General features: G+C 43.3%; 1 protein-coding gene across 1 annotated transcript; it reads left to right on the forward strand.

The window, feature by feature from the left end:
* Positions 1 to 1,079: 1,079 nt before the first annotated feature.
* CAPN6 (calpain 6) lies at positions 1,080 to 25,930 on the forward strand. Its single transcript, XM_005700249.3, has 13 exons — positions 1,080 to 1,254; positions 7,669 to 7,848; positions 16,291 to 16,422; positions 17,465 to 17,673; positions 18,189 to 18,381; positions 18,937 to 19,130; positions 19,386 to 19,463; positions 19,569 to 19,755; positions 21,658 to 21,780; positions 21,977 to 22,179; positions 22,756 to 22,877; positions 23,608 to 23,744; positions 24,311 to 25,930. The coding sequence occupies exons 2-13, from the start codon at positions 7,684 to 7,686 to the stop codon at positions 24,491 to 24,493; spliced, it is 1,926 nt and encodes a 641-aa protein (XP_005700306.1). The 5' UTR covers positions 1,080 to 1,254; positions 7,669 to 7,683; the 3' UTR covers positions 24,494 to 25,930.
* The last annotated feature ends 889 nt before the right edge of the window (positions 25,931 to 26,819 follow it).

Genomic DNA, 26,819 nt, shown 5'->3' on the forward strand with positions numbered 1-26,819 from the left:
CCAAATCAGGTGCACTCATACTTCTCGTTCAATTTCAGTCTTGGCATACAGGGTGAGATGGCACAGAGGGAGCGTGGGGAAGTGCCAAGGAGGAGGTCTCAGACACCAGAATTAGAGAACTGCTCACGTCTGTTTCATGAAAATACTGGTATGGGCCAGTGCATAGGGTGAGCACACTTCCTTTCCTTCCTAGTCTCTCCCTTCTCAGACTCAATGAGCCAGCAGCACATTTGATGCAGGGATGGCGCAGAGGGTGGTAATTTCAGATCAGAGGTTAGAGAGCTGGGGAATGAGATATGGAGCCCTCATCTTTTCTGAAAATTGAAACAAAGAAAACTTGAGAATCTAGTCCCTGGAACTGTGGCCCAGGGAATGTCTCAGGGGATAGGGCCCTAGCGAGGGTGCACTATAGTATTTACAGGGCTCTGAATATCTCCCTGAAGCCTCTTGGTCGGCAGTGCAAACCTAGTTATTGGTTCTGCTTTTCACAAAACATGGCCAGGCAGACTCTCCACAGCCCCTTTGCTGGAAATTAGGCTTCTTCCAGCTGCCATGGAGTCAAACTCCACTTGCTTTCCTCTTACTGTTACCCTCTCTCTGCCCTTGGCCAGAGGTAACTTATTGCTTTACAAAACAACCTTTTCTTCCCTGTGCCCCACCAGGTCCTATTTCACTCCCACCCACTCTCTGAGGGGTTCATCACCAGCATAGATCTGTGTACCAGGGCTGGGACTGCAGCTGAGTCCACCAGAACTTTGCCGGCACTTCGAGATTTTTCTCTCCATGTCCTCCCTTGAGTCATGCTCAGGTCTGCACTCTTAACCTTGGGACGGAAAAGCCAGAAATCTCTCAGACCCCTTCCTGAAAAGTCCTCTTTCTCCTTGGAACAAAAAGCACTTTCAAACATGGCTTTCCTGTTTTGTTTTGTTTCAGTTTTCTGGTGGGTGGATCTGGAGTGGGCATCCCGTTTGCACATCTGGTAGGGGCACTTTCCAGATTTTCCTCATGACTCAGGATCAGTTTCTGACTGTTAGGCGGGGCCAAGTCTCCTGAATTTAATGCAGGGCACCTCCCCCTGTGAGCAGAGCTTGGTACAGCCCAAATAGTTTTCAGGTTAAGAAAGCCAGAATCTTTGTTCAGCCGCACTTACTGGACAGACTTTGTAGGGGTTACCTGGTGCAGAGCAGCAGCAGCGGCAGCGGCGGCAGCAGCAGCAGCAGCAGCAGCAGCAGCAAGTCTCCTGGGATAACTCAGGTGAGGAGAGCAGACATTCACAAACTCATCCTGCAATCTTATTTGCTGGATAACTGAGTATCTAAATGAAGTGAAGAAACTTGAACTTTATAGGTAAACTCCACAGCTATCGTTTTACAGTTTGTCTGGATTGAATATGTGTGCATAATAACAGTTTGTAAACTTCAAAACTAATGGAATTTTGGATTGCTTCTTTTGGTATGTCTAAGGTGGGTAATTGTGGATGTCTGACCATGAGATTTTTCTGGTGATATCTGCTCAGGGTTTGTTTGTTTGTTTGCTGTCTTTTTTTTTTTTTTTAATTTTCCATTCCTGGGAGGCTAGTCTAGGAGGGAGACCACATTGTCAGGGCTTTATTCTAGCTTCTGCTGATCCCCAACCATGGACACATTGTGGAAATGCAGGCAAAATCTTGGAGCCACACTCTGTGGTCTCCAAGGTCTTTAAGCCTTGGCAGTGGGGTGCCTGGACGGTGCACTGCGGCGCGGGAGGGGATGGCTGTAAGGTCTTTCCTGTCTGCAGAGCTGGGACCCTCCTGTCCTGGCAACAGGTTGATCTCAACAATTTCAGGGTAGCCTTGGTTTTATTTTCCTCTGATTTTTGCATTGGTTTAAACTTTGATTTTCAGTTGGGACTCTCTCCACAACCCCCAACCGCCCTGTTCTTGGGGCTCAGCTGGGCCACTTGACCAGAGCAGACTGAGGTGAGAAGGGACTGGAGCATTGCAATTGAAAATTAGTTCTGAGGATTGGGGGCTTGAAATATAGTGAAAAGCACGGAGGAAAATTCAACAGGTTCTGCCATTTTGACAGTCACTTCTGGCTTCAAGATAAAGTATCCTTTGTCTGTATTAATGTTTTTATTGAAAATCAGCTAATATCTCATTTGCTAATCGTTGTTGTGACATTAAGGACGTGTTATAGTCTGAAGGAATGTAGAAAAAGAATCTATGGGGGACGGCTAACTGGCATTCCTCTTGCAGTTTGTGTGTCTGTGCGTGTGTGCGCACACACGCGCGTGTGCCTGTATGAATACTTTGGATTTGAATAGCATTCTTTCTTTATCCTTGAGTCCTTAGCAGGCAAGGGAGTCTAAACACTTGTGTCGGCAGGAATAGGTTAAAAAGCAGGCTTTTTGTATCCTTTCTGGCTTTCTGTATCCTTGGGTGTTTTCAGTCCCCAAATTAAAAGCAGAAAAAGCCCCTTTGTGACCCCCAAACAGTGTTTCTTTGATTAGCCTTGATTTGAAATCATCTCACCTTCTGACAGCAATTCAAAAACAAAACTCCTAAGTGCATTCGCATAAGAAGAGGACAATACACATTTTCACAAGCAATGTCCTCAGGTTTTGTGTTTGCATGCTCCCCCAAGCTCCGCTTTCTTTTTAAAAACTGTGGTTAAAAAAAAAGAAAAAGACGAGTCAGGAGGTCCAGGTTTTAGTCACTAACTGTGTAACCTTGGACAAGTCCCTTTACTTCCCTGTAAAGGCAAGGAATTGGACTAAGCAATCTACCTCTAAGAGTCCATCCAGTATAACATTCTAGAAAAATTGAAAGTAGGTTTCTGAAAGACTGTAAAATTAGAATTATAGGATGGGCTTATTCAAGCCAAGAGGGGGAGAAAAGGGTTAGGGGGGCAAATCAGCCAGAATGGAGATGTGGAACAGAGGGGAGGTATTGAAAGGCAGAGGGGCCATTTTACATTGGTCTTTTGAATGTTTGTGAGTGTCTTATATATGATTAAATATCCTCATTTCCCAATAAGGACAAGAAAGAGATTTAATTTGCTCAAAATGAGTGTTTCCTAATACTACTGCCCTACATTGGTCTTCTCTGTAATAGTTAAAAAGCAAGTTCATATTCCTAATTTTGTTAGCTGTCCCCAGTAACACCCCGAAGTGAATGGGGCAGCTATTTTAGTCCCATTGCTCTTATGGGGAAACTGAGGGACAGAGATGTTATTTATACTAAATGATGGTATTTGGGACTTGACCCTGGGTCTCCTGACTACCTGTGCTCTTTGTAGGATTTTGAATTTTTTTTTTTTATAGAGGTCTGCAACAACGTAATTAAAGGAAATTGTGTTTTCTGTTTTTCTTGGAATTTCTTTGAACAGAGTCTTCTCTCTGGGCAGAGTAGATGTGTCCTATGTAAGTTTGGGTCATACGACTTTTGTGGGGGCTTCCCTTGTAGCCCAGTCGGTAAAAGAATCTGTCTGCAGCACAGGAGACCTGGGTTCAGTCCCTGGGTTGGGAAGATCCCCTGCAGAAGGAAATGGCAACCCACTCCAGTATCCTTGCCTGGAAAAATCTCATGGACAGAGGAGCCTGGTGGGCTGTAGTTCATGGGTTCGCAAAGAGTCGGGAACGACTGAGTGACTAACACTAACACTTCAGACCTCAGGATATCTGGCCAACTGTTTGAATCAGAACAGCCGTATGTTCCCCACAGCAGATATGTGCCCACAGGTGTGGCTATGCCTCTGCCTGTGTGGACCCGGAACATACTCTGCCATATAACATGTGGATGCTGGATTTTTATTAATTCTCCTTCTACAAGCCCTGTTTCTCTCATCCCACACAGCTGCAGGAGTGAGGATAAGGGGTCGCTCACTGTGCTGAAAGTGGCTGTGACTTCATGTCAGGGCAGAGTCAAGTCTTGAGTGTTCAATTTGCTCTGCAAACACCTAATTGCTTTGACCTCCAAATGTGCCCCAAGTAGAGCGCATGGGGAAAACTGGGGGGAAAGGAGAAACCAGCCAGAAACAACACCCCAGGGGCCCCCTTCCCTCCCTCTCTCCCTCCCTTAAATGCCTTCCCCTCCCTTCTCTCTCATCCCAATTGAAACCAGTTTATAAACCGCAGACTGGATTTCTCCTATCTGATCATCACTCTTGAATAAACTGAGAAGAATACACTTCTTAGAGCAAAATCTGGTTTCTACTCTAAGGCTGACCCACAGGTAAAGAACAAGCGATTTTCCTCTTAAGAGTTTGTCCAGCTGCCCAAGCTTTCCAGTTGAGGGAGCAGCGAAAGCTCCCTCTCCTAAGTGCGACCTCGTGTTCTACGTGGCAGGCTCCCTCAATTTCCCTTGGCAATTCTGAACTCACCACACCCTGGGGTGTGGAGGAGCCCTGCTCAAACAGAACGGCTGAAGACCATTATCTCAATACAAAACTCCACACTCTTTTACACCCAGCCTCCCATAATACTAGCCGTCTGAGACGCAAGGTCCCTCTTCTTAAATGCGAAGGTTCCTTTCGCTCCGTTCCCTTCGTTAGCTGAAGGCTCTCTTTCGTTGATATGCAAAGCAGCCCCAGCTTTGATTCTGTTTACCGACTTTCCTATATGTGGTCTTTAACCTAGAGGCTCCCTGGTCTTCACAGCTGGATGCAGCAAGTTAGCAAAGAAGGAACATTCCCTTCTTCACTCTCTTATGCCCTGACAGGGCAAGTTGTTGATGATGAACCCAATTCCAAGTTTCTGAGTCTCTGAAAATTTTCTGAGATGCAATGGGATGAACCTTGGGATATGAAGGGTTCAGATTCTCCCATGCTTATCAAACCATGGAAATAAAGGGCCTTTTAAACATTCACCACGGCAATAAATTCTAGGCAGAGTGCCTCAAAGTTAGGTATCATGTTTACTTTGGAGGGTTTTCCTCATCTGAGCTAAAAACAAACAAACAAACAAACAAAAAACCCTTCTTTAAGAAAGCAGTGAGCAAAGGAAGCAGTGTGGTGTGGAAAAAGTCAGGACACTAAATCTGGTGTCACAGAGCCACCATTTTCTAGCTGCTCCTTGTCTGAGCAGCCATTTCTGAAGATACAAAATGAAGGACCCAGATAACATCTACTAAACACAGCTTTCATGAAGGGAATATGAGCTGAAATGCACCCATCAAGCAATAATTTGCCACACAAACATGAATTTTCTCCATAAGGCATTCATCCATTTTACAAATGTTTCCTGAATGATGGTTGTATGCCTAGCTCTGTGCCAGGCAGTGAGAGGGCTTACAGTGCATATTTTGCATTTATGGAGCCCTTTCTTTGTATTCAAAAACCTATACACTAACCATCTCATTAGGGACAGCCACAGAGTAAGGATAGGATAAATAGCCCCACTCCCCTGATGAGAAAATTGAGGCACAAAGAAACTAAGGTCACAACAAATGGAATATAGTTCTTCTGCTGCCTAATCAGAAATTGGGGTCGATTCTAGTCTGCAAGTCCAACAGGACGTGGGACTATAATTGTACTCTAACCAGAACCAGTCAAAGTTGAGGCTGGTAGGTTGCTTTTCCTTATTTCCTGTGCTCCTCCAGAATACTTGTGCCCTCACTCAAAGGCCTGAATTATCTGCACCAGCTGTACATCCTGCCTCTGTTAAAGTCAACTGGGATCATACCAGTTTTGAAAATTAAACTTGATTTTCTTCTCAGTTGATGCCATTCCTGTCTGTAGACAGGCTCTCTTGATATAATGGGGATTCCATTTGCAGGTTCCTGCCTGCCTCCCCAGTTGACCGGCTAACAAGGGAGACTGGCAGGGGCAGAGGGGCTTCCCAAGAACAGGAAATACTCATTTATCCAAAATGTTCCGGGACCAGGAGGCTCTAGCAAACTAATATCTTAATTGCCCCGGACGACCCCCCATTTGTGGTCCCCAGCCTCTGGCAATCCACCCAACCTTCCAGGAAAAGCCAAGAGGCACAGTAGTGTTTGTTATAAATTTGAGCACACATGAAAATTGGGATCCATTTGTAAAAGGCTCCAGAAGGGAGCCTGGGCATACATTCAGACTGGCTCCGATGCTGCTTAACAGAAAAGTATTACTGATACCATCCAGGATTTCACATACAGTGAAATAAACATTAATATTTCAAACCTATAGACAGACTTAAACCTGAAGACTGAAAGCATTTTGGTATTTGCAGCGTCCTGTAGCCTTCTGTTTGAAAAACAATTTCCAATAAACAAGTACTGGTGGAAAGAATTATTTTCAGCTTCTTAGTCCTTGGCTTCAGAGAAAGGGTAAGTTTGTTTACATATACTGGAGGTTGAAAATAACATCAAATTAAAGATTTTTTATGGTTTTCAAGTGGGGAGACTTCTTCACCAGTAAGGCATTTCAAAGTAATGCTGAAAGAACACAAAATGAGATAAAGAGGTCTGATTAATATTACACTTGTTATAAAATAGCAACTGCCTCATTATTAACTAAGTTTTGAACTGTGCTACTACACAGGTACTCTTGAAAGTGCTGATTAGCTTCCTGCCAAATTTGGTCCATTTTTTAGCAGATACTCTGACCTTAGCCTGATTCTTTTGTTTCACCCCTCATGTAATCACAGAATGTAGACACAGTTACCCTTAAAATAAATTTTTGAAATATTTGGTGCCATATAAATTTTACATCCCTGCACATTTAAACATTGACTGTCATGAGAGGATCATTAAAATCACTACAAATATATCTTTGTGAATCATGAAAAGGCATTGAAAACCCAGCTATTTAAAATCAAATTTGCCTTTCAAATTACCCTCATAAAAACTAGTTGTTAGGGACATCTGAGTGTGGGGCATTCTGATAGACATTGCCTAAAGAGCCACTGTATTAATTCTCTATTTAGCCATGATTATTTTTTTTCAGAAAAGAAAGCAACAGTGTATTGCCATGGGATAAGAATCTATAGTCTACCAAACTGGTGTAATTGAATTTTAGAGTCTGCCTTTTATCGCAGGCAAATGATTGCACACTAGACTTTTAAGAAGAAAGACACATACAAACTTTCTATCTTTCCTTGTCTTTGGAGGCCATCTGCTGAGCTCTGTTTTTTGTGTCAGTCTCCCTGGCCAGTAATAATGCAGAACTCTTTAATGATAAGAGGAAAGGAATTGTGTAAAAGGGCTCGTTAGAAGTGAAAGGGGCTGTTTCTCTTCCTCAAGCACAAAGTGTGTGGCCCTTCAAGGCACCAAATTATTCTGAACATAATAAAGTTATTTTTTCCACTTTCTCTTCAAATTTGGAATTGTTCTGTGATTGAACTTGTCTCTGCCAGTGGAAAATGGAACATTGCCCTTTAAATTATAATGGCTCATGTTTAACTCTCAATCTTAACATTTATTATCTATTTTTCCAGTAAGATTGTTAAACTGCATATTAACCCATTTGACAGATGAGGAAACTGAGACCTGGAAATGATTTGGATGCCTTACCCCAAGCCCCAAGCTAATTTGTTGCAGAGTCTGAGATCTTCTTTCCCTGAAAATGGTGACTTCTCCTTTAAAACTAAACTCAAGTTGCCTAGATCCAGGAATAAATCACTGGGATGGCATCTGTTGGTCTAATCTCAGATAATCTTTCAAAAACTTGAGAACTTCTTCCCTCAATAACAACAATTTTCTCATTCTAGACTTAGTTTGACATTATGGGTCCTCCTCTGAAGTTCTTCAAAAACCAGAAGTACCAGGAACTGAAGCAGGAATGCATCAGGGATGGTAGACTTTTCTGTGATCCAACCTTTTTGCCTGAGAATGATTCACTTTTCTACAACCGACTGCTTCCTGGAAAGGTGATATGGAAACGTCCCCAGGTAACTTTGTGGTTTCAATTCCTGTCTCCCTCTTTATCTCTGTCACCACAATTCTACTTGGTTCACTATTTCACTCATACAGCCTGCTGTGTATAGACCAATTTAGCAGACAACTTTAATTTTTATACCACAGTATCCTTTTTATGTTTTTAGAGCACAGCAAAATTTAAAGGAAGGTGCAGAGATTTCCCATATAAACGCCGCCTCTCAGAGTAGTACTTTTGTTACAACTGGTGAATTTATACTGACACAGCATTATCACACGTAGTTCATTATTAACCTTAGAGTTCACTCCTAGTATACATTCTAGGGGTTTGGACAAATGTCTAGTGACATACATCCATAATTCTATAGTATTAGAATATTTTCACTGCCCCTAAAAATTCCCAGCAGAAAACTTTATAATGAGAAGTTTTATTGATATGGGCTTCTGACTCTCTAACATGAGGAATCTTGAATTTTAATCACATTGTATCAGATTTAGTAATTTAGAAAGAACCGAAAGAGATGCTGTTCTTGTTTTCTTTCGGAAGTTCATTTGAGTAAATATGGTAACTCAAAAAGCTCTACTCTCATCTCTTTACTAAGTTACCACTCACAGCAACTTCAAGATAATCTCAGACCAGTAAGGAGAAAACTCCCTATATAGGCTTGTTAGTCACTCAGTCATTTTCGACTCTTTGTGACCCCATGAACTGTAGCCCACCAGGCTCCTCTGTCTATGGGATCCTCAGGCAAGAATACTGGAGTGGATTGCCATTTCCTTCTCCAGAGGATCTTCCCAACCCAGGGATTGAACCCAGGACTCCTGCATAGCAGGCAGATTCTTTACCTTTTTCTTTACTCTTTATATATGGTGAGCATAAATGAAAAGAACTCAACAGGAACAAGATGGAGTTTGAACGGGGGGAGGAAGGCTTCTTTGCTGCTCTTTAGATATCGTCATCTGCATCCCCCACTATTAGCAACGTGGGATCCAAGTAAGACTGTAGCTCTCTCACCACTTATTAATAGTTACTGCGGTTCTCTGTGGAGCATTTGTAGATGGTATCTTTAAAGCAAGTGTCAGAATCCCTTCAAAAGTCCTATCTGAGCAGGAGGTCAATGTATAAAATGATAGGATGATGGCATTTGGAGAATAAATAGTAACCTGGTTAAATCTAAAGAGTCTACCAAGATAGAAGGATATTCAATCTGGGCTCCTTCCCAAAGTCGGTGACCAGGTATACAGGTTACTTAGGGTTGTTATGAAATGCAAATTCGTAGACCTTCACAATATCCTGAAGACCTTTTGATCTTATTTCATGATTATACCTTTTTGAGCATTATTGTGGAACCATCTCAGTCAGCAACTCAAGATTTGCCTTCTTCAATGAACAAGCTATGTCACTCTTTAGTGTCAATTTCCACAACTTGAACTCCTAAAAGGGATTCTTGCATGAGCTACTTCACTTTATGTAGGTTGCCACCAGGGGGTGCCAAGACACATGGATCACTTTAAGTTGCTTGTCTTCTTTATCATTCAAAGGCATGTCTCTGTTTTTGCCCATAAAGTATAATAGCCATTGAGAATATGACTTGGAGAAGTTCTCTCCATCAGAAGGAAAATTACAACCCCTGCTGGGTTTCTATGCCTCCAGTTATTGACACCCTTGTAGATCACTGACCTATCGACAAACCTGGAAAACATGAGCAGAATTCATTAGCCATACATTCAGTATAGAGAGAGGTAAGTTTTTTTCCCCAAAAACACATGAAGAAAATAGAAATATGCTGTTTGAGAGCCACTCTGGATGGTGATAATCAGCGCCATCACTCTGTTTTGATAACTGGCTATATATAAAAAAAAGAGGTCAATAGGCTAGAAGTAGCTGAAAAGAAAGCAGGAAATTGAGGGAGGTTTTCTAGGGGAGGGTGTCTTTTGCAAATAGGACAGACTTGAACATATAAGCTAAGGAGGAAATAGTAAAGTAGAAGAGGTTAAAGACTCAGAAGAAAGAAGGGATAACGGATGGGGGTGAGGTCCTGGAGGAGGTGGCAGGGGATCTGATGGGCCATAAAATCACAAGCCAACATGAAGCCGTTCCCCAGTTGTGAACCAAACCAGCAGTGCTTCCTGTACTGGCCCATCTTCAGGCACATCCTCCCCACTCTTTCTTGGCTCAGACCTTCGTCCTTTGCCTTCATCTTTCAAATTCTGTGGATTGAGTCCTAGATGGATTAGCACTGAAGAAAAAACTTAAATAACCAAGGCAATCTTCCATCTTGCCTCTGAGGTAAGTGATACTCCTTTGGAGATAAGGGAGTGTCAGAAAGAGAAGGGAAATGGGGATCGTAGAAGAAGGAATCGCCATTTAAGGCTTGGCTGCTATTTGCCCAAATACTGTGTGTGGAGTTTTCGATACATTTTTTAAAATGCCATACTAATTTACAATGGCTTAGCAAGGTAAGTGGTGCTTCCCCGGTAGCTCAGTGGTTAAAGACTCCACCTGCAATGCAGGAGACCCGAGTTTGATTCCTGGGTTGGGAAGATCCCCTGGAGAGGACATGGCAAACCACTTTAGTATTCTTGCCTGGGAAATCCCATGGACAGAGGAGCCTGGTGTGCTACAGTCCTTAGGGTTGCAAAAAGTCTGGAAATGACTTAGCAACTAAACAACAACAGCAAAGCAAGGTAGGTATTTAAAAATTCACTTTGATATAATTCTTTTTTCCCAGTGTGAAAAAGAAAGGTAGATACTATGTTCATTTTATTGATGAGGAAACTGTGTCTCAGGAAGAAGCTAAGAATTTTCCCAGGTTCAGACTGCTAACAAGCTGGGATTTGAATCCATGTTTGACTCCAAAGCCTGTATTAGTTTTTACTCAACCACACTGCCATGTAAGGAACATAGATTTGCTTGTGTGTCTTTTGATAAAATACATAGCTTCCCTCCAGTGAGTTCTCACATTCCTCCTCACCATGTTGATGCTGCACATCCATTAACTGACCCATACCCTCCCTTTTGAGAGCATACTCTGAGCTTAGTCTTTATTCAGCCCAAAGGGAGAGTCAGTTGAGAAATATTTATGTAGCACTTACTCTATGCCAGCTTCTATGCAAGATACAGACAAGATCTGAGATGAGGGACTCCCATTATAGTTGAAGAGATAGATATTGAGCTATCAAAGAGTTAAATAATAAATGAATGCTGGATAGAGGAAATGCTATTTTAGGCATACAGACAGTAAATCAACATAGGGTTTTGAAGAAGGGGAGATCATGGTGGATTGAAGTGGTTGGGGAGGGGGGCCTCTTGCAGAGGGGGAGTAGGGGAAGAAACAAGGCTCTGGACCATCTGAATCTTCAAAAAGCTGGAGAGTAGTTTCCAGTCAGAGTGGAGGCCAAGCCTGTGGTCAAGAACCACGTCAAAGTTCTCTGGCTTCCCATTAGGAAAGCTGAGAGACAGCCCTAGACCTCTCTAAACTGGCTCAGGAAGACCCAATGGGTCGTTGGACTCACTGCCTCATTGGCAAGCAGGGTTATTTTTTGAAGACTCTAAAAGGGAAGAAGCATGATTAACCTGGTATTTTCTGTCTCTTGCCCCTCCCGGGTTGAACGGCCTCCATGTCTGTAAGCATCACTGCTAATTGAACCAACCAACTGCAGTAAAGCCCCACCATCCTAGGGCAGGATTGAGCTCCTCTTTTTCCCACTTGCCACTTCTCTGCTGTGTCCTGAAGAGCCATTTTAGATTGACAGGGATTATGAGAAGGTTTTTCAGTTGTTCAATGCCAGTTCATTGGCCCATATCTTCCAGAGGAAAATCCTTCTCCTTAAGGCCTCCATTGGTCCAATGACCCCAGCTACTGGCCTTGCTTCCTGGGTACACAGGTATATTCCCCGAGACCTGTATTCCTGGGCTTTCCTGTCCTCCTGGACCTTAGAAAATTCAAAGAGCTGAGTTCCACTGAGTTACCACGTGATCCTAAAATGGCAGGTAGGATTTTTAGGCTCAAATCTAACCACCAAATTCCCACAGAAAGTCTCTTCTCCAGCCCCCTCCAGCCACTCTCCCCTCCAACCTGCCTCTGGCTTTTTTTCCTGACTGAATCACACCCTACTACAATCGTGTCCTCGGGTCAGACTCAACTAATCTCCAACTAAAATGGAGCAAGGCCTTGTAGGGATTTGCACAGCCAGTGGTGGGAGAAGGCACAGCACCTGCACAAGATCTGTTAGCTCTCCTGGTCAAGTTTTGAGTTCAGCCTCCACTACCACTGACCTTGCTCGGGTCTTCCACCAGGGAGTACTCTCCCTGGGGGCCATTTTGCTACCTTGTATGGGAAGAGGCTGATGAAGTTCTGTATGAAAGCAAAGGTGGGAGGAATGGAAGGAAAAGGAGGAGAGGAGATTTTAGAAGCTGGATACACAAGCCTCGGTGGTAGATTACATATGGTGGTGATGGTGGTTTAGTCACCAAGTCATGTGCGACCCTTTTGCAACCCCATGGACCATATCCCACCAGGCTCTTCTGCCCATGGGATTTCCCAGGCAAGAATATTAGAGTAGGTTGCCATTTCCTTCTCCAGGGGGATCTTCTCAACCTAAGGATAGAACCCATGTTTCTGGAAAGTGAATTCCTTTAGCAGAGGGGCCAACGTTGCCCCTGAGAGGAAGTCCACCTACATGTTGTGTCCGGAGATGGTACACTTTTCTAAGCATAAGATAACTGTTTGAACTAGCTGGTAAAGCCCTCGGATCCCGAATGGAAACCCTAGGCCTTTCAGGATGACTTAGAATCCTAGACTTACTCGTAACGTACCTGCTACAGGGCCAGCCTCACTTGTAAGTGTCCACACTGACCCCAGTCCCACAGGACTGGTAGACAGCCCGTAGCGCTTTTGAGAGTGCCTCTGTTCTTCTGGCCGCTGGTTTTCTAGGCAGCCTTTCACTTTACTGTGGTTCTTGAGGTTTACCCTGGACCTCAGTGTTTATTGTCAGCAAATTTCACCTGTGTAAAAAAAAAAATCACTAAAGATGTGGATGTGGTAAGTGCCATATAGAGTTGAGGGGGCTCCAAACCTTATAATGGTAAGCCCCCTTCTCCCCCGACCCCGAGGAGTCTGGGAGGGGAGATGAGGTGAGGACAATGAGAGGGTCTTTCAGTGCTCAGCTAAGGCAACATATTGCCTAGAGACGCTACTTTGCTTGTAGAAGCCTTTGGCTCCAGGATGGGGGTCTGCAGAGAACATTCCTGGACTTACTCTTGGTGCTTGACTTCCTAGTTGTGTGTTTTCCTGCTAATAAGTGATTTGCCTTGAGAAACAGCCCAGTTCCAGGATCATGTTGAGTACGCCAACACAGCTGGGAACCATTAGGGGTTCAGCAATCTTCCTACTTCTCAAGCCACCCAAATATGTGACTTTGTGAGCTGTGACCTCTCCTCCAACTCCACTCCCTACCATTTCAGCAGAGCGTGGGCTGACATGTCCCATCTGCACTCTGCATCTCAGCTTTGACTTACAGGAAAGTTTCTCCAGCCTTGCTTCCTTACCCCGACATGAATTATACCCAGTTGTCCAAATCTAGGGGAAAATGCAATGAGAAGCCATTTCATTGTTTTCAAATTTGTCACCAAAAAGTCCACTTGGCTGTAGATTTGTATTGGCTCATTACCCTTTACCCTTCTTACCTCCTTAGCTGTTTCTAGTCTCATTTCCTTAAAGAGGTAAGAAAAAAAAAAGGGGCTTGATAAAAATGTTCTCCCATGTTTCACATCATGGTGCTGACATACATAAGAGTTTGATTCATATTTAGTGGATGAGGTTGAGGAGATTAAAGCTCATTGGTAATATTATATTTAGCCTGGAACCAAAAGCTAAAACATGTCTTAAGCCAGTCTTCCAGAATGGGGGAGAGCTTTTCGGTGAGCATTAAGCAGAGACATAAAACCCTGGGATGGATGACAGAGACCTGGTTGTATTTCCACCCCTGAAGAACTGCACAGTATTATCCTTTACATGGTGGCCATTAATAAACTTAAAGGGAAAAGGATGGACTAGTTGATGTTTAGAGATTCCTTCTCTATCTGTATGTGAGGAATCTGAAGATTTAATCCTAGTTCTACTAACTAGCTGAATGCCAGGAGGGGTGAGTTACTGCCTTTCTCCAAGCCTGTTTCCTCATTTGTAAAATAAACAGGTTGACTAGTCTCTAAATTCCTTTCAGGCTTGACAGTCTATGGACTGTTAACTTATTTTTTTAAACCCATTTTTAAATAGCCACCCATCATGTATGAAGAGTGGTGAAGTAAAACTGGGGCAGGTTATGAGAGGAAATGGAACATAAGGCGAGTTTTTCTTTGCCCAAATATATATTCTCCCATGATTACACATAGCTTTACAAATGCACGTACGTGCTGTCTCACACACACACATGCATACACACACATTGTATATAAAATAATCACCTTCAGAGCAGTCAACAAGAGAATAATTATACAGTGCCTCTATTTGAGTTCTGCTTCCATGTCTCTTCGCTTATTTATATGATCCTTTAGGTCTTAAATAGAAGTTGACATACCAAAAGTGTTTGCTGAGCCTAGATCCCTGCTATGAATGAAAGCCTTGTGGAAATTCAAGACTAATGTGACCACAACCACTAATAACTCCACACAAAACCAGCAAGTAATTTGCCTTAATAACCTAAAAGCACACTTTTCCACATATCAGTGTCCACATTACTGATTTTTCATGCTAGGAAATTATTATATGGATTATCGAAGTCCAGGAAATCATGGTATAACTTTTCATCTTGCTCTGCATAAAATGGTAATGCATAGCTCAGAAAGGAAAAATTGGGTTTCATTTCATCTTAGAAAGGGCAAAGGAACAAACAGAAGAGAAAGAATATTAAAACTGAATTCACCCAACACACCTGCTCTATGCTCCATAAGTAGAAAAAACCAGGCAGTTCCCAGCTCACGAAAAAATTTTGTCTTCTTCTAAGACAAAAAAGCAATGATGAGACACCTAAAAAAAAAGGCCAGAAAATACAAAGTTGACAACCCACCTAACTCTCTCCTTTTGGCAAAAGGATGACCAATTAATCTTCAGTTTGGTCTTGTCCTTGCCCAGAATGTCTGTTCCTTTCCAGAGTTATTTTGGCTTTTAAAGAATATATGGAATGTTTCATTCTGTAGACCAGACCCTTCATCAAAGGGAATTATGTCCATTTAAAAAGAGTTTTGAGAACCAGAAAAATATAGATGTCTATTTAATAATTTTTTAAAGGATATATGTCTAGATTTTCTTTCCATTTGAGACTAGGATTTATTTCTGCTGGGTAAGCAGAATGTCAAGGTACTGGCCAAAGGCCTCTTCCACGAAGCTGTCTCCAACTACCCAAGACTCCATTGGTATTTCCTGCCTTTGAACTCTCCAAGGGCTGATACTCTGAGTCACGCAAACGTGTCTTCAATTATACAGTGTCATGTATGTGGCTATGCCTCTATCCATGCCTGTCTCTCTACTCATTATACCTCCGTACCACTCCTGTGCCCAATTGCTAACTCTAGTCATTCTTAAGGCTTCAACCTGAGCATTGCCACTGCTATTCAAATTATTCCACCTCCCAGAAGGGAAACTTGGGGATCTTTCCTTCAGGCATTGGTTATACTTTGAAAATGCCTCTATTACTTCGTGTTGTAATTGTATTATTTGGGCCTCATTTTCCTCCTTGCAGTGGGAATGGCACAACTAATGATACATTAGGGAAAGACACACATACACCCCTAACAAATACTGCAGCCAGTCTGTCCAGCCTCCCTTGGAATATCCACTGGACAAAAAGAGTGTCTGTTGAAGTGCTCCTCAGAACAGTCTATTACCACCTGCTATTAGTGCTGCTGCCATCTGTAATTCATCCAAGGATGTAGGGAAATCTAGTTGCCATGGAGACCACTGTTGCCTTTGCTTTTTATTAGGAATGGATTTCATATATGAGGTCTCCTAACTAATTTTCCTAGAGAGGGAGAAGTATTAATGTCCACCTCCGTCAGACCTTGTCTTTTAAATGCAATCACCCTTCCAAGTACAGGCACTTCAGGAAATCTCATCCTGACAAATAGGATCAAAATGTAATGTGCTAATCCCTTGCTCTCCTCTTTACAAGCTGGCTGCTACTGCAAAAACTATGTCTGAGGGCACCAGCACGTTTCATCCTGTCTCATTCTCACCCTCTCCTTCCACCCCCTCACATGACCCTTTTCCTGTGGCTTGATGATCCACTGCTTTGTGTTTGTTCTCACAACCCCACAACCTTCCCTTTCTCCCACCCATGGAAGTCCTGGTCGTCTTTTGATCTTACCTCATCTGTGAGGTCTGTCCTGTGCAGCTGAGCTCACACTGTCTGATGGGAAACACATCTCAGATTCTTAGAACCAATTGTTGTATCCACAGGACATCTGTGATGACCCTCGTCTGATTGTGGGCAACATCAGCAACCACCAGCTGACCCAAGGGAGACTGGGGCACAAGCCAATGGTCTCTGCATTTTCCTGTTTGGCTGTTCAGGAGTGTCACTGGACAAAGGTATTCTCTTTTCTGCAGGACCTCACTTGACTTCTACCTTCTTGTCTTCTTTAGTAACTTTAGGAAAAGTCAGCTCGTAACTTTCTTAGTTTGTTTAATTCTTGAAGTCAGAAGTATTCACGATTGGAGGTGACTTTCCTCCATTTAGTTTCACAAATACAGAAAGTTGAATGATTTTTATAGTCAACATCCGTTTACTCACCTGTGTTCTACCATTAACATTTGGCTCCATTTGCTTTGTCACACGTATTAGCTGATCTTTTGTTCACTTGCAGTACTTTGACTCAGTAGCTCTGCATACTTACACTCTCTGTACCTACTGGGGTTAAAAAAACCCACTGGGAGCCAGGAATTCACTGACAGATACAAATAAAAGAAAAGGTGAGAAAGATGGAAATATATCCTTGAAAAGGTTCTAATAAATTATTAAGAGTACAAAAATTCCTATGGCATTTAGGCAGAGTTCAAGGCAATGAAGTGTTGATTTGGGACAAAGGTAGAGCATTTTCTTCAGAGAAATAATTTTAGAAGCTGAAAGTGTAATTGAATTTTAAAAGGAGACTTTCCAAAATGTGGAAAGGTGTGAATAAAATCTATCATCTATAGAATCTGCATAAACTCTCTAGGGTGGATCTCTAAAACCACAGGGGGTCTTGTGTTTTGAATAATTTTTGCCTTTTAAAATGCCTGGTTTATAGGGCTGAATATGCAACCATGAATATGTTTGTGTAGACAGTTTCTCATGATCGACTTTGTAGATTATCTGTGGGAAATAATTTAAGCCACAGCTTGCTGCCCCCCATGATCCTGTGTGTATTCAGGGCAAGCATGGTAATACTATTCTCAGCAAAACTGAACTGGGGAAGCAAAAATTTTTGGGGAAAAAAGCCCTACCAGGGACTTCCTAACTCAGACCCAAGCCAAATGTATTTGGTGTGCTTTCTGTTGCCCCATGAATTTTTCAGAAGTCAACTGTAATCTCAATATCTGAATATGGTCTGGTGAATAAAAGTTGACTGATTGAATGTTCTTATATTTCCAGACAATCCCCAACTATAAGGAACAGGAATGGGACCCTCGAAAACTAGATAAATATGCTGGGATATTTCACTTCCGGTTCTGGCATTTTGGAGAATGGACTGAGGTGGTGATTGATGACTTGCTGCCCACCATCAATGGAGACCTTGTGTTCTCCTTCTCCACCTCCATGAATGAGTTTTGGAATGCTCTGTTGGAAAAAGCTTATGCCAAGTAAGGAGGTGGGGGGTTGACTAGTCAGTGGTCAGGCTACACAAGGGAAGGAAGGTCATATTCATCCTTGGGAACTCATACTCATGCTCTCCCAGCTTAGCTTTGGGTGGGATGTCAGGCAGATCCAAGGCAGTGCTTTGGACCTGGGACTGGCCCTCCATAATTTTAGATAAGAAAGAAATAAGCTGTTCCAATTTCCATTAAACCCCTACCTGCTCCCTCAAAAAGGTGCCCCCTTTCTGAGGCTAATCTAAGGATCACATGACATTATGGCCTCAGATTTCCTCCTTGTCTAATATTTACTGGTAAAAAGAAGTTTCATGCATGGACTTAGATCAACATAGCCTAAGCCTAGAAATATGACTATGGTCTCAAAATCTCTCTCCTTCTGTGCCTAGAGAAAAGCTAGCTGGTAAGGACTGCCTGTGCAAGCAGTGTTCTAATTTTGAGGGAACAAGATGTCCTAGACTTGGAAAAATAATTTTACAAAGATAACTTTGCATATTTGCCCCTAGGCTCCTTGGCTGTTATGAAGCCCTTGATGGTCTGACCACCAGTGATATCATTGTGGACTTCACTGGTACACTGGCTGAAACTGTTGACATGCAGAAGGGAAGATACACTGATCTTGTTGAGGAGAAGTACAAGCTGTTTAAAGAACTGTACAAGACATTTACCAAAGGAGGTCTGATCTGTTGCTCCATTGAGGTTTGTACTCATCAAAACCACTCTTTACTCACTTTTGGTGGAGGAGACCATGACATTTAGTGTGGAACATGACCCTAACCCTGGAGATCCAAGACAAGCCACTGTGAAACTCAGAAAGCTAACAATAGACACTGAGCCCTGGTGCAGAGGCTAAGGATATGTAACGTATCATCCTTTTGTACCAGTCATTCCAACCTGGCGATGCAGCATTCAAGCAGATATAAATAGCCTCTGCTAAATTATTCCTCCTACCTGTGCTCCTGAATGTGGAGGTTATAGCTGTTTGCTCAAAGAATTAACCAGTCCCCTGAAATTCTGATGCTCTTCACATCAATGTACTACCATGAGTCATTTGTATTGTTTGAGTTGTTATATTAAATTATTTGCTTCTTTTCCTTGCCTTGCTTTGTGTCAAGGTAGGCAGCAGGAACAAATTTCCATGTACATAAGAGAACTAGTTTCAACCATACTGGTGTAAACCAATCAAGGAAGAGGAGGAGCCAAGCCTTGGCTCTCCCAGTTCTTGTGCCCTTATCTATGTTTTTTTGTTCTCAGTTTCCTGACCAGGAGGAACAAGAAGTTGAAACTGATTGGGGTCTGCTGAAGGGCCATACCTACACCATGACTGATATTCGCAAGATCCGCCTTGGAGAAAGACTTGTGGAGGTCTTCAGTACTGAGAAGCTGTATATGATTCGTCTGAGGAACCCTTTGGGAAGACAGGAATGGAGTGGCCCCTGGAGTGAGATGTGAGTGGCTTTCTACTTTGATGGCTGCATCCCCCAAACACTATGCCTTCTCCCAATCCCATCCCTCAGGCTGCTAGTGGGCTGTCAATGCTTACTGACATCTGTGGGTCCTTCTTGGGCATGGAGTCTGTGACTTAGCTAACAGTAAAACAAAGCTGTCCCAATCCTCATGCATTCTGTTCCTTTGGCATCCTGCTTCCTGTAGGACGTCAGTGGCAAACATACTGGCTTATTCCTTTGTTCATTTGCCTTTAGTTCTGAAGAGTGGCAACAACTGACTGCAGCAGATCGCAAGAACCTGGGGATTGTTATGTCTGATGATGGAGAGTTTTGGTAAGAAGTTTTCTGTGCTAAGAGAATTGAGGCTTTCACATGGAACTGCAGGGGTAGATATTAAGTACCATCTTCATTTCTTTCTCCTGCACTCCTTCCATTCAGGATGAGCCTAGAGGACTTTTGCCGCAACTTCCATGAACTCAATGTCTGCCGCAATGTGAACAACCCACTTTTTGGCCACAAGGAGCTGGAGTCGGTGGTGGGATGCTGGACTGTGAATGATGATCCCCTAATGAATCGTTCAGGAGGCTGCTATAACAACCGTGATACCTTCCTGCAGAATCCCCAGGTTTGAACCAAATTCTTTCTGTCTTCAAGTTATCAAGGCAATAGGGCTTTCCTGGTGGCTCAGACAGTAAAGAATCTGCCTGCAGTGCAGGAGACCTGGGTTCAATCTCTGGGTCAGGAAGACCCCCTGGAGAAGGGAATGGCAACCCACTCCAGTATTCTTGCCTGGAGAGTTCCATGGACACGGGTTGCAAACAGTCAGACACAACTGAGCAACTAACACTTTCACTTTTCACTATCAAGGCAATAGGAAGCCAGGTCTCACTTTGGAATGTTTCTTTGACATCAATTCTCCCACTGGCCACTATTGTATAATATTCATCAACCAAGATGAAGAGGGATGGGCTCAGATGCTTGTAAGGCACAGTAGACTGTGTCTTTTTGCAGAGATGTGATTTGGCAACATTATCAAATCCAAGCCACCTCCTCTGGCTGCCTCTCTCTTGGCTATATTGCTGGTATGCTTTGACACTCCCTGCCTCCTTGTGATGGCCCCACATTGGAGAGAAAGGATCTGCTCTTTGATGCTTTCTCAATTCTTTTTAATATCTTTACTGCCGAATTGCTCCCTGGGGTGCACACTTATTATATGTGTCCTCTTTCTCAGGCAGGTGATTCTCCTGAACCCCCTCATTATGACTCCCTTTCCTGGTCTAGAATCCCAGGTCATTATTCCCAGGATTTGAATCACTACGATATCGATGAACCCATTCCCTTCACCTCCCATTACAATGCTATGCCAGGTGACACATTAGAGGTCAAGCCCAGGCACATCTCAAAGCAAAATTTACAAACATCCAAAGCCTGAACCTATAATAACCTTGATGCTTTAATCCACAAATGTGCTGATGAGCTAACCCACAGGAGACAAGAATTCTGACTGTACTGCAGCCTTAGCCACGAGTGTTTTCTTTCCATGAACCTCATTGGCAGCCATTTTGAAAGATACTAAATTTGGTGGGCTGCTTTACTTAACTCATACTTTTCTCTTTTCCTTCTACCTTAATTGTCCCTAAAGAGAAGAAAGCTCCTATTACCACGTCCCTTCATTTACAACCCTGGAAATGCTTTCATTGCCAGGCACATATACCAAACTGATGAAATGGGCTTTTTTGGCTTCAGTGTTTAAGTGTCTTCACAGGATAGATCTATGGGGGCCTTGTGAACCTATGATTTTTCATCTGTTTCCTGTTTCTTTCTAGGAGGGAAAGAAAGACACACACACTCACACGCACACACACAGACATATACACACACACAGAAACAGAGACAGAAACAGAAAAAGAGAGAGATAAAGAGAGACAGAGGAAGAGAGAAAAATAGGAGGCCCTTTGGACTTACTTCCCAATGGCATGATTCCCCAAATTATGTTTGGAAAGTCTCCAACACAGCCCTGTAGCTTCCCTATAATAGTGATAGCAAAGCATCAATTCACCAAGGAACTGCATCCAACTGCTCCCACAAGTCACACATCTGGGATGGCAAAAAGAGGTTAGCCTAGGGGAATGCTGCTGTGTCCGGTTAAGTCAAACAAGAATGCTTTCTGTCTTTATATTCTTGATTTTTCCTATGTACAACTTTAAAAATAAGGAGATAATTGGGGAAAAAAGACCAAGAGCAATAATTGATTAAAAGAAAGCATACCCTCTTTGGAATCAGACGCCTGGGCATGAAGTTGTGTCTCTCAACACATGCTGAATGCCATAGGGAGAAACAAACATTAGAATTCACAGTTAGCAAGTCAATGAATTATCCAAGGTTTCATGGTCTGGTCAGTGGCAAAGCCCAGAACATAACCCAGCTCTCTGCTTTGAGAGGTAGAGTGTTCCACCCTGACATTTGAGCTGACCCAGCTAAAACAGAAGTGTGCTAACTAAACTCCTTGGTGGCCTCTTTTCTCTAGTACATCTTCACTGTGCCAGAGGATGAGCACAAGGTCATCATGTCTCTACAGCAAAAGGACCTGCGCACTTACCGCCGCATGGGAAGACCTGACAATTACATCATCGGCTTTGAGCTCTTCAAGGTAAAAATAGGCCTTTGGAGCAGAGACAGTAATGGCAAATAGTGTCAAAATTAGAATGCCTTGGGGTTAAGGGAATTAAGAATGGTGGAGGGATGAAGCTAGTAAAAGGACCTAGAATCTTCTAAAACCAAAAAAAAAAAAAAAAAACAACTATGATATGAGTGCAATGGAGCATTTCCTTCTCTTGCATTTCCAGGTGGAATTGAACCGCAAATTCCGCCTCCACCACCTCTACATTCAGGAGCGTGCCGGGACCTCCACTTACATTGACACGCGCACTGTGTTTCTGAGCAAGTACCTGAAGAAGGGCAACTACGTGCTGGTCCCAACCATGTTCCAACATGGCCGTACCAGCGAGTTCCTCCTGAGAATCTTCTGTGAAGTGCCTGTCCAGCTCAGGTGCCGTTTCCTTGGCCAGCCCTGCCAACTCCTATTCTGGGCTTTGCCTCCAAGTCCTAACCCCATTGGCCCTCTCCCCCTAGATGGATACTCAGAGGTCCAAGTTGTGCAAGTCAGGTTTAACTGAAATGATGGCAGGACAACTGTGTCTCAAAAAGGGGTGGTTTGTGAGGAATTCCTCGTGGAGGTCTGGGCTTCAGTGCTCTGAGCTGCCATTTAAGGAGAACGGGCCTATAGCCTAAGTTTTTCCGCTTATATTTTATCTTCTGTTCTCTGGCTGACTCTCTCTTCTCTTAAACAGCTGGCCCTCCTCATTGCATCTCTCTTATGTTCTGAGTGCTGGGTCACCAAAGCTACCTTTTCACCCCAGCCCTGCCTACTCTGATCTTTATCTTCTGGGCCTTAAAGCAAGGGGAAAGGAAAACATACCCATAAAACATAAGCCATGTCTGGGGAGGAATGGGCTAGGCCCCTTGGCATTTCATGTTTTTCAACAATGAGGTCTGCTTTGGCTAGCCTTTCTCCTCATCAAAGGGCATTCGTCGTGGATGACGTGTCTTCCTTTTGATGTTCCAGGGAGCTGACTATGGACATGCCCAAGATGTCCTGCTGGAATCTGGCTCGTGGCTACCCCAAGGTTGTCACCCAGATCACGGTGCATAGCGCTGAGGGCCTGGAGAAGAAGTATGCCAATGAAAGTAAGAAATGCACGGCTGTCTGGGAAAGCAAAATGCAGCTTCACTTATTGCATATATGATTAGAAAAGATGGTCACAGATGAGTCTCTCCAGTGGTATTTTCAATGTAGAAAAGTCAGAATGGCTGTCAACCAAGTTAGGAAAATGGGATATAGATAAACAAGGTCCTACTGTATAGCACAGGGAACTATATTCAATATCCTGTGATAAACTATAATCAAAAAGAATAGTTAAAAATAGTGTATATATATTGTATACATAAAATATATAAATATACATATATATTTAAAGGATTGTATATTGTATATATATGTATATATATTTAAAGGATATATATATATGAATGTGTATATATATATAAAGGATTGGCAGAAAAGTTTGTTTGGGTTTTTCCACGACATCTTACAGAAAACCTGAACAAACATTTTGGCTATAATGAATCACTTTGCTATATAGTTGACATTAACACTATGTTGTAAATCAACTATAATTCAATTAAAAAGGAGAAAATGGGATATAAGTGTCTTTGGGGGAGGCCTGTCTAGTATTCATTTTTATATCCTTCTATAAAATATAGAAGAGAAAAGGAAAGTAGACACCGAAGTCCTAGGTCATTCTACTAACCAGGTGTTATGTTAAAAGTCCCTGAGTAGACTTAGTGAGATCATTTTGGCTATCCACAAAGAGGACTTTTCATCACTGCATTCAAAATAATGGTTACTTTGTTTCAGCTGTAAACCCATATTTGATCATCAAATGTGGAAAGGAAGAAGTTCGTTCTCCTGTCCAAAAGAACACCGTTCATGCCATTTTTGACACCCAGGCCATTTTCTACAGAAGGACCACTGACATTCCTATTATAGTTCAGGTAAGGATGTGAACAGGGACCAGCAGAGTGGCTCCTATTCACTACTAGATACTAGATGATCCCAAGTGCATCACAGATGACTAGGATCCAGAGCAAGGTTTATTTTGGGTTATTTGTTTTGTACTCAGATACCTCCCACTAGGCACAATCACTGACTTCCTTATGAATGTCCATTCTAAATATCTTCTCCTCCACATATTTCACTGTGGCTAGAAACCCACATGCTGTCAGATTCACATGCTAACATAGGCACGGCAAATTCGCATGTAGGGAAGCATATGCCAGTTCACATGGCCCTCAACCTGCTAGGTCAGGATGGAACACTATGGTTTGGCTGTGTTCCCCTGACTTACTGCTTCTGACCAGCTGCCAAGTTTGATCCTGAACTCTGCTTTTCATCTCTGCTGTTTGAGGTACTTTCCCCCTACTCAGAGCAGTATTCGGGAAAAGTCCTTGGTTTTTAAAGAGCCCTTTCTAAGTCCAGCATTAGGTTCCACATGCCACAGGGGCAGAGTCCAGTGTCACAGAGGGTTACTCACCTTCACTCTGTTGGCTTGTCTCTCCAGGTATGGAACAAGCGAAAGTTCTGTGATCAGTTCTTGGGCCAAGTTACCCTGGATGCTGACCCCAGCGACTGCCGTGAACTAAAGTCGCTGTACCTGCGCAAGAAGGGTGGCCCAACCGCCAAAGTGAAGCAAGGCCACATCAGCTTCAAGGTTATTTCGAGCGATGACCTCACTGAGCTCTAAATGTCCAGCTCCAGGGAAGCCTGACAGAGCTCTTCCATCCTTTCATTTTCTGTCAGATGCTAGATTTTATCTAAGATTACCAATCTTTTGAGAGAAAAATTAACAGTAATTAACTTTCCTTTTCTTCTGATAAATTCCCTATACCTCTCGATCTGAGTAGCATAAGTAGCTACATAACCTATTTACCTCCAGCAGCTGGACAGGGGGAGGTGACAGTCCCATCTGGAGATTAGATGGATGTTGGCCAAGATAAAAGATCTCTGGGGCTTCTAGGGGTGAGAGTCGAGCAGGACAACATCAGCCTGGATACTCTACCAATGCCATTGCCGTTTTCAGGTCCCCAATATGTCTCCCCTGTAGGGCATATTGAGGAAGGGGAAGGGGTGATTGAGGCCAAGCAGGTCTAGCCTGACATCCCAGCTCCTGACTGAACACTACAGCAGTCCCAGCAGCATTTTATACAGCACCCAGAGTCTGGTCATATGTCCCCAGCCCTTACCGCGATCACTACCACCACCATCAGCCAACACCACCATCCATCTCCACCTCTGGAAAGAGTAGTCCTGCCCTAATTCAAGTCACCCCCTACAGTAGGTTTTACCTTCATGTTGAGGAAGCTTCCTAGGTGCTTAATCAAGAGCTAGAGTTCCCTGAGGCTCAGACAGTGGAAAGGGCCCGAGCTCCAGCTCCACGGAAACCAGCTGTGTGCCACAAGAGGGAAAAGTGGAAGAAGCTGCAGTGGGAGACAAAGCCTCGGTCCCCCACCCATCCACACACACCTACACTCACACACGCGCACATGGGCGCGCACGAACTACCATTCAGGCAGTCAGTGGGCAAGAGGAAAGATGAATAAGGACCACACAGGATCAAAGAATGAGAGTCCATCCAGGCGTAGTTCAGCCAGTTTGGGGCCCCTGACTGCATTGTGAAACCTCCTGCTGCTGCTAGGTTTACAAACAAGCCCATTGCCCTGTGCCTTCTAATATCATTGGTACTGAAGACCCCATCTGGGGGCTTGAGCCCTCTCAGGCTTCCCAGCTGGGAAGCATCACTCCCCGGGGGTGTTTGTTTGTCCTTTTGTATTTTTTCAGTCCTTCTACAGAATTTTGTCTGAAATGTTCTTCCCTCCACTTCATCTATCAACATTTTACCCCTCCTTCAAGGCCCAGCATAAATGCCACATCCTCCATGAAGCCTCTCCCCATCCTCCAACCTCCACCTCCTAGAATATCTCAATGCTTCTGCAATAATGAATATAATGACATAGCTGTAGCCCTTAGTTTAGTTTAGCACGTAATCATTTAAAAAATTATTTTGTAGATTATTTTTAGCTCTCTCTTTCCTATCGCATTTTCCACTCTAACTTCTCCACTGCCTCCACTGCAATGCCTTACATAATCCAAAGCACAATAAAATTCACATTTAATTAACTGACCAGTCTTGACTTGATTTGGCGGCACCGGAGAGATGGCAAGAGTAGCCATCTGCAGAGACTTATTTGGGAGCTGTTCAAGGGGTGGGATGTGGGGTGAGGGAAGGGATACTTGGTGTAACCTGAGTCCAGGCACGAGTCTGATGAATGTGGAAGCCTTGGCTCTATTCATCCTGGTGGGGGTGGGGCTGGTAGATTGGAGAAGGGGGTTCCTTTTCTAGTTGGGATATTTGTGTGGTGCCCGGGGTTACATGGTTTTGAAACCCCTCTGAGATTGGACTCAAGGCCAAAGTTACAGTGGCCAGGTCATTCAAGACTTCACTCACTCCTGCCACACTCAACTTCACCTCTGCCCATTTTAGGGTAGGCTGTGAAGAAAATTCCTTATTCCTTGAGCTCTGCCTCCCGACAGGAGAGGATGCCCACGCAAAGGAGGCATCCCCAAGCTCCACAGGACTGTCTTCAAGCACAGTTCTCATTCCCTGTCCTTGCAAGGCTAACCCAGACACACTAGAGATGAATTCCTAAGTCCAGGATGTTTCCAGGCAGAAACTTTGTCAGAAATGAAGTATCCAATACAGATAATGTAATAGCTCTCTATGGTCACCAGATGGCACTATGATATCACGATTAAACTCAAATGCGCTACCATTTTAAGAATGAGAATTTTTTTCCCTAATAAAAAGGTAGAAAAAGAAAAGGACTAACAGTTTTTTGATTGTCTGCTATCTGTCAGACTCCAGGCGCTATGCTTTAAAAATGAGAACTCATCTGAATTCACTTAAACGTATGAAGTGTTGTCATTGTCTCTGTTTTTCAAAAATGACATGAAGGAACAGAGAGGCTAAATAACATGTAAATAATAACAACTCAAGGTTGCTAGTCAGTAAT

Source organism: Capra hircus (assembly GCF_001704415.2).
Source record: "Capra hircus breed San Clemente chromosome X unlocalized genomic scaffold, ASM170441v1, whole genome shotgun sequence".
Taxonomy (NCBI): domain Eukaryota; kingdom Metazoa; phylum Chordata; class Mammalia; order Artiodactyla; family Bovidae; genus Capra; species Capra hircus.